The sequence below is a fragment of the Vigna unguiculata genome, chromosome 3 (assembly GCF_037176805.1).
Source record: "Vigna unguiculata cultivar grain cowpea cultivar isolate G323 ecotype 2 chromosome 3, ASM3717680v1, whole genome shotgun sequence".
Classification (NCBI taxonomy): domain Eukaryota; kingdom Viridiplantae; phylum Streptophyta; class Magnoliopsida; order Fabales; family Fabaceae; genus Vigna; species Vigna unguiculata.
The window spans coordinates 19,526,343-19,533,937 of record NC_140794.1 but is presented as its reverse complement, the minus strand read 5'-3'; the positions used below and the strand labels follow the sequence as shown (position 1 = coordinate 19,533,937).

The window sequence follows — 7,595 nt, the reverse complement described above, 5'->3', positions numbered from 1 at the left end:
ACATTGAAACTTCGATCAGTGTAGTGTTGTTTGGCTTGGTTGGCCATGCGTTGGCAGGTACGAAGAAGATTCTACTTGAGGCTATGGAGAACCATGGTGTGTTGTTGTAAGAGATCTGAGATAGTGGTGTCATCGCGTGGTATGTGTATCATGTCTAAGGTGGTCAGAGGAGGACAACCACAAAGCACGTGGAAAGGAGATATACCGATGGCCAAGTGATATGCGGTGTTGTACCATATTTCCACGAGGTGTAGGTGCTGATACCATGAATGGAGGTGGTCACCGGCGAAGCACCAGAATGTCTCGAGCCCTCTATTTAATACTTCTGTCTGACCGTCTGTTTGGGGGTGGTATGATGAACTAAACTTCAGTGTTGTGCCTTGGGCTTTGAATAGGGTGTGCCAAAATGTGTTGACAAATAGTGAATCGCGATCAGAGACAATGGTTTTCGACAACCCGAAAAGGCGACAAATCTCGATAGAGAAACGGTGTGCCAAAGTTGGAGTTGTGAAGTGGGTGGGCAAGGCAACGAAGTGTGCGTATTTTGTTAAGCGATCACAAACAACCCATATGATAGTATGTCCTGCGAAAAAAAGTAAGTGGGTTATAAAATCCATGGACAAATCTTCCCATACTTTTGTTGGTATTGGTAAAGGTTGGAGTAATCCTTACAGGTTGTGTGAAAGGTACTTGTTATGTTGACATGTGTAACATTGTTGGACAAAGTTATGATTGTCGCATGTCCAACCAGGCTAGTAGAAGGAGGCAACCACCCGTGTGAGTGTGGGTTTGAATCCCGAGTGACCTGTTGTAGAGGACTCATGCATTTCCTTGAGTATGCGTTGGCGGGAATCACCATCTTTTTACTGCTTCTATGATTGCATACATCTCTCTTATGTATGTTGAAGAAGCTTAGAGGCAGGGATACATCTTTTTGCTGAAAAAGGCGAGAAGGCGTTCTTGGTGACTGATGATCGCTCCTACGGCCACTATAGAGGCATCAGTTTCCGTAATGAAAGGCAATGTGAAGATGGGAAGATGAAGTGTAGGTAAATGAGCCATTTGTTGTTTTAGATTTATAAAAGCTAGTTGTGTTGCTGGTGGCCATGTGAACTTTTGTTGTTGTAATAAATCGGTGAGGAGAGTTGCGAGTGTAGTGTAGTGGCGAACAAAATGCTTGTAGAACCAGGTGAGGCCGAGAAATCCCCTTAAGTTCGTGAGTGAGCGTGGCTCAGGCCATTCTGTGATTGCTTTAACCTTCCCGAGGACATGTGCTACTCCTTTGGGGGAAATAAGGTGGCCCAAATATTGAACTTGGTGGTTTGCAAAGATGCATTTTGACAACCTGACAAAAAATTAATTTGTTTCTAATAACTCTAAAACAAGTTGCAAATGTGTAACATGGTCCTCCAAGGTAGGACTATAAACTAAAATATCATCAAAGAAGACAAGAACAAACCGCCTTAGATGTGGTCGGAGTAGATCATTCATAGCTGCCAATAAAAAGTAGATGGAGCGTTAGTTAAGCCAAAAGGCATTACTAAGAATTTGTAGTGTCCATCTGAAGTTCTGAAGGCTGTTTTGTGAGTGTCTTCGGGGACAAGCCGAATTTGGTGATACCCTGAGTAAAGGTTAATCTTAGAGAAAATTGTAGTTGAGCCTAATTCATCAAGTAGCTCATCAATTGTGGGTATTGGGAAACGGTCGCAAATTGTGGCTGTATTTAATGCTCGATAGTCTACACAAAATCTCTAGGAGTCATCTTTTTTTTTACGAGTAGGACATGTGGCGAAAATGGGCTAGTGCTGGGTTTTATAAACCCTTATGCCGGCATTTTGTAGATGAGTTTTGAAATTGTGTCATTTTGAGAGTGGGGGTAGCGGTATGGTCTAACATTTATAGGGTTGGTATTGGGGATGAGGGGAATGTGGTGATCATGGGGTCTTGAGGGCAGAAGGCCTTGGGGAGCTTGAAAAATGGTTTTGTGGTGTAGGAGAAGGGATTGGATAGGGAAGGGTAAGTCATAAAGTGGTGATGAGGGTGTTTGGAGGCTGATCTCTATTGGGAGAGTGGGGTTAGGTTGATGTTCCATGGATAATAAGTGGAGGGAGGCCATTGCGCGTGTGGAAAGGAATTGACGGAATTGGTGATAGCTTGCTCCAGTGGGGATGGGGTTGGGTTTGGCTTGCAGTGTAATGTGTTGGTCTTGGTGGGTAAAGGCTATGTTGGGGATAGAAAAGTCTGCTTGAATGGAACCCAATGTTCGTAACCATTCAATTCCCAATACTACATCAACGCCTTCAATAGGTAAGAGGTAAAAAGGTATAGTGAAATTTGCAGTTTGGAGGGAAATGTTAACTGAGGGACACTGACCTTGACATTTTATAAAAGCTCCATTTCCTACCATCACTGAAAAAGGAGGATTGGCTTGATGGGTAGGTGTAAATGGTGAGCGAGTTTGGGTTAGTATGTTATGAGAGCTCCTTAAGTCCAAAAGGACTGTGATTGGCAGATTGTGGATGATGCTTGTAAATTTTAGTGTTTGTGGGGAAGGGTTGCCTGTAAGGGCGTGAGGAGATAGATGAAAATGAATGGTTTCAGGGGTTTTTTCAGGGTTTGGGTTGTCGAGGGTGGGTCAGTTGCGTTTTCGGGTTATTAAGGAGTAAGAGAAATCTTAAAGTAATGCATTTGTGGCTTGGGGTAAATTTTTAATCACAATTATAGTAGAGACCTTGGGCTCTACGTTCCTGAAGTTGCGTGGGGGTGAGTTTTTTTTATGGGAAAGGTGGGAGGAAGGTTAGTTTGAGAGGAAGAGGGGCGGTGTTGAGATGTGGGTGGATAGGGGTGTTGGGTGTTAGGGGGAAGGCTCGTGGGGGTCGGGGTTTGGAGTCTCGAATTTTATCTTCAATAAGCTTGGCAAGGCCAAAAACCTGGGAAATGGAGTAAGGGTTAAGAACAGTTAATTCACGTTTGATGTCTGGTTGAAGGCCAAAAATAAAACAGTTGAGGATGATTTCAGTAGATAAGCCAATGACATGGTTGCATAATTTTTTGAAGTGTGCTTGGTATTCCGAAACAGTGCCTCATTGTTGTAATTTGAATAGTTCAGCTTGATGATTTGTATAAGAGGAAGGTCTGAAACGAAGCTCAAGAGAACTGGTAAAAGAGGACCAATGTGTGAATAGGTGGTTTTGGTGCATCCATTTAAACCAACTTAAGGCCTTTCCTTTCATGTGGAAGGCCACCATGGATAAACGTTTTTGTGGTGGTATTTGATAAAAAGCAAAGTATTGTTCAGCCTGAAATAACCAATCTAAAGGTTCTAGACCTTCAAAAAACACGAGTTGGAGTTTTGGGGGTCGTATCAAAGGGGTGATGGGTATTGATGGTGAAGGGCTTGTGTGGTGACTGTATTGGCATCGTGGAACTGGGTGTTAGGTATGAACGAACTTGAGGTGACTATGGGGGTTGGTGGTGGAATCTGGGTAGATGAACGAAAAGGTAGAGAAAAAGGAGGGGGTAAAGAGGAAACCTGGTCTATGAGGAAGGAAAGGGAAGATTGGATGGACTCGTTTTTGGCTTCAAGGGCATTCTGACGTTGGTCTTGGGATTCCATGTGAATCTGGATGGCTGAAAGGTGATCCTGGATGGCATGCAAGAAGATCTTCGAGGTTTTTGGATTGAGGTTTGGGAGGCATGGAGAAAGTAACTCTAAGACTATCTAAGGAAAACGAGAAGACACTAAAATATTGAAAATAAACATTCTCTCTGTCTTCATTCCTTCATTGATAACCCTAAAATGGGAAAAGTTTAATTGGCCTATAGTGCTCAAAATACAAACATAAAAATATAAAAGAGCATAATATAGTAGTTAACAAACAATTCAATTTTTAAATGAAGTCTGCCATCCATTTTTACTTTAATATTAGCTAAGAATAATATATATAAATAATGTTAAACAGACTGGGAAAAGTATCATGTAAATGATTACAAGTGTGTGTGGTTGTGTCATATATTATATATATATATATATAAAATATTGAAAATAAACATTCTCTCTGTCTTCATTCCTTCATTGATAACCCTAAAATGGGAAAAGTTTAATTGGCCTATAGTGCTCAAAATACAAACATAAAAATATAAAAGAGCATAATATAGTAGTTAACAAACAATTCAATTTTTAAATGAAGTCTGCCATCCATTTTTACTTTAATATTAGCTAAGAATAATATATATAAATAATGTTAAACAGACTGGGAAAAGTATCATGTAAATGATTACAAGTGTGTGTGGTTGTGTCATATATTATATATATATATATATATATATATATATATATATATACTATTAAAATCAAGAAAATTTATTATTTTTTTATTTTCCAAAATAATGTTAAACAGAACGATAAAAGTATCATGTAAATGATTAATTTTGCGTTCAATAAATAAATGCTATTGGAATAACTACTGGGTGGAGAGTGTTTGGTGAAAACTCCCGAGCAACTGCACAGATAATTATGAGTAAGAAAAGGGTCGAACCAAACAACTTCAAATTAGTGAACATTAAACGCAACCATTCACGTAATCACATAATGTTCTCCTTGGGATTTGTTAACATACACTCTCCACACACTCTGAACCATTTCTTACACTTCCATTCACACCCACATTGCCCTCAAACTCGACCAGACACTAGTGAGAACCAGATTTTATAAAGAAAATAGCTAGCTACTACAGTAGTGGTAGTGGTAGTTCTATTATTACTCAAGAAGAATTCTCTCCTTCAGAACCTGCTTCATCTTCAATCACATAGCCTCCCCCCTGCTTAAACGCCTTGGCTATGTCATCGGTTGGAATCAGAGGCAAATAACTAAACACACCACCACCCTTTTTACTCATTCCCTTCACCACATTGTTGTACTTTTCTGACCAGTGTGCAGCAGTGGGAACTGCCATTTCAGCCACTGCATGGAATGGTGGATAGTGGTTCAGACCACACCACAATTTCACCGAACCAAACGCCACAATTTTCTTTGACTCTGTGGCAACATATTGTGCTGCTGCTCTTGCCCCACCAGATTGAGCCTCACTCACCACTTTCTCAGCCTTGTTTGTCATTTCCTGGACCAAACAATTCGCTTGGCTTGCAACTTGTTTAACCAGAGAAGGTGCATGCTCATCGAATTTGTGGGTTGCTTCATCCACCTGCCACATTCATGAAGTAATTTGTTCACCCAAAAATTGATTGCTTAGCTAATACTAATTTCCCAATTCATTAAAATATCAGCACTGGAATTTCAACTATGTTCACACAAGGACATACAAAATTCACATAAACCCAATTCATTTTTATGTACCCATGGACCACAACAATCAAACAAGAGAATTTAAGAGATATAGAACTATGCATGAAAATCAAATTGCATGATAGGATCAGAGTATTTCTGGGGTAAGAATGAAAAAACAGAAAATTCTAGTGTATGCATGTACTGATAATAGGTTCCCTGTAACATAGGAACACAAGGGTGTTATTCGTGCTGGTGTTCCTATAGTATTCATAAGAGTGTTTTTGCCATGATTTACAAGGCAATTTTCACCAATTGAAATAGATCTTGATCTGAAAACAGAAAGACAAATATAGTCAGAAAAAAAAATTACCCTTACCGAAAGAGGACAAATTATTTGCAAAAACTTCCCCTGATTTGTTGAAGGGTACATGAACATCAACAAACAAATCAAAGACACAAAAACAAAAAATTAAAAAACGACAGAGAAACCTTATTGTCCACAAAAAGGAGAAGACGGTTTGGGACACCCTTGAATTTGCTGTAGACAGGACCTAGAACGGTAGTTACTGTATCTTCGACGGTTCCAACAGCAGATCTTAAGGGTCCGGAATTTTGCTTCGCGAAGTCGTAGAGATTCGAAACACACACAAAGCCTTTAATGGCCGCAATCTTAACAAACCCAAGATGTTTGAGTCCTTCGTGACTCTTGTTCTCCACATCCCTCTGCACAAACAACATTCACATATTGTGTGTGATCTCCGCAAAAAGATTCAGAAAATTGAGAACGAAAAGAAGGAGAATATTGCAAACCTCTGTGGTGGTTGCCATTGTTTTCTCCGTCTTGGAACTTGCAGGTTAGTTGTTGCTGAAATATAACAGCACTATCACTGGAGCCTTGATTTATAGATGCAAATGGGAATCACATGGAGTTACATTAGCCTAATTAAATCAAATAATTAAATTATTCTTTGGTAGTTGATTCCGTATTAACCTCGAAGTATTAAAATAGACATAGATACTGCCTGGAAAAATCAAAAGTGTAAAAGATACTACCTCGAAATACTAAAGGAGTACGTAGATACAAACTAAACCATATATATTATACACTATATCTTACGTCTGGACAACGATTTAGTATATCCAGGAAAATCAGGTCTGGTTACTTCTTTTTTAAAATACATAGGGTCGAACAAACTCAGCAAATATTAAGCTCAAGATTTTAAATAAATTATTAATTTTCTTACAAGGTTATTCTATAAATTTGGTTTGTAATAATTAATTTTAAAGTTGTGTTTAATATTATTTCTAATAAATGTACTTTGGAAATCAATCCGTTTGCATCTAAACCCAATTATATTAAAATTGTATCACTTGATATTATTATTATTATTATTATTATTATTATTATTATTATTATTATTATTATTATTAATATTATTATTATTATTATTTCTAAGTTCATATATTTTCTAATATATTTTACATTATTCCCATAATAAATGTGGCATAATTGTGATTATACAATATTATCTTATGTTACGTATTCGAGAGTATATAATCACCGATATCATAAGAATACTGCATGTAGTAGTAGTAAAACGATCATCATTATGATCATTTTCTTTTTGCTTGTCTCTTTTGTTTTTCTTCTTCTTCTTCGACTTAAAATATTATTTTTGACTACATCCAGTTTTATTACAATAATGGCACACCATATTTTTGTATCTTAACTTGGACTTGCTCTTACTTTTCTCTATACCATCTTTTGGTTCCTTTTTCTGACTTCCCCCCTATTTTTTGTGCCTAAGACCTCACATTGAGATGAAGAACCATGTACTTTCTTTCTCATTTCTTCATTAAAAGTGTCACTCTTTGTCATCTGCAAAGAAACAAAGCCTTTAAGGGTCGAGTTTCTAATTGAAATCCAAAATATCTTCCAAGACTTCGGTAGAGTATTGTTGGGAAGATCTCAAAAATAACAAATAACCAAGCGCGAAAGCAAAACTCAGATCAAATCTTCCCTAAATAAATAATATGCAAATAATAAAATGCATAAAATAGATAAAGGAGGAACCAGAACACACCAAAACTTTTAATGTGGAAAAACCTCAATATGGAGGAAAAACCCACGGGACCCTGTCCAGTAAAAACTTCCACTAATAAAAATTAATAGGTACACCACAAGTTCTTTTGGAAATTCCAAGGATCAACAAAGCACTATTCTCTTCACCAACAAGGTGAATAACAAACCCCAATAGGTATTTTAAATAAAAAATAGAGATACCTCAATATATGAGATGAGGAATAA

At 37.8% G+C, this 7,595-nt stretch overlaps 1 protein-coding gene and 1 pseudogene across 1 annotated transcript; both read right to left on the bottom strand.

Annotated features, from left to right (window-relative positions):
• Window positions 1–1,822: 1,822 nt before the first annotated feature.
• LOC146887559 (uncharacterized) lies at window positions 1,823–3,616 on the bottom strand (annotated as a pseudogene).
• Window positions 3,617–4,532: 916 nt separating this feature from the next.
• Window positions 4,533–6,265, bottom strand: LOC114179810 (Rubber elongation factor protein (REF)). The gene is made up of 3 exons (XM_028066272.2): window positions 6,098–6,265; window positions 5,777–6,010; window positions 4,533–5,204 (listed from the first exon to the last, which is right to left on the bottom strand). The coding sequence occupies exons 1-3, from the start codon at window positions 6,113–6,115 to the stop codon at window positions 4,764–4,766; spliced, it is 693 nt and encodes a 230-aa protein (XP_027922073.2). The 5' UTR covers window positions 6,116–6,265; the 3' UTR covers window positions 4,533–4,763.
• Between the last annotated feature and the right edge of the window lie 1,330 nt (window positions 6,266–7,595).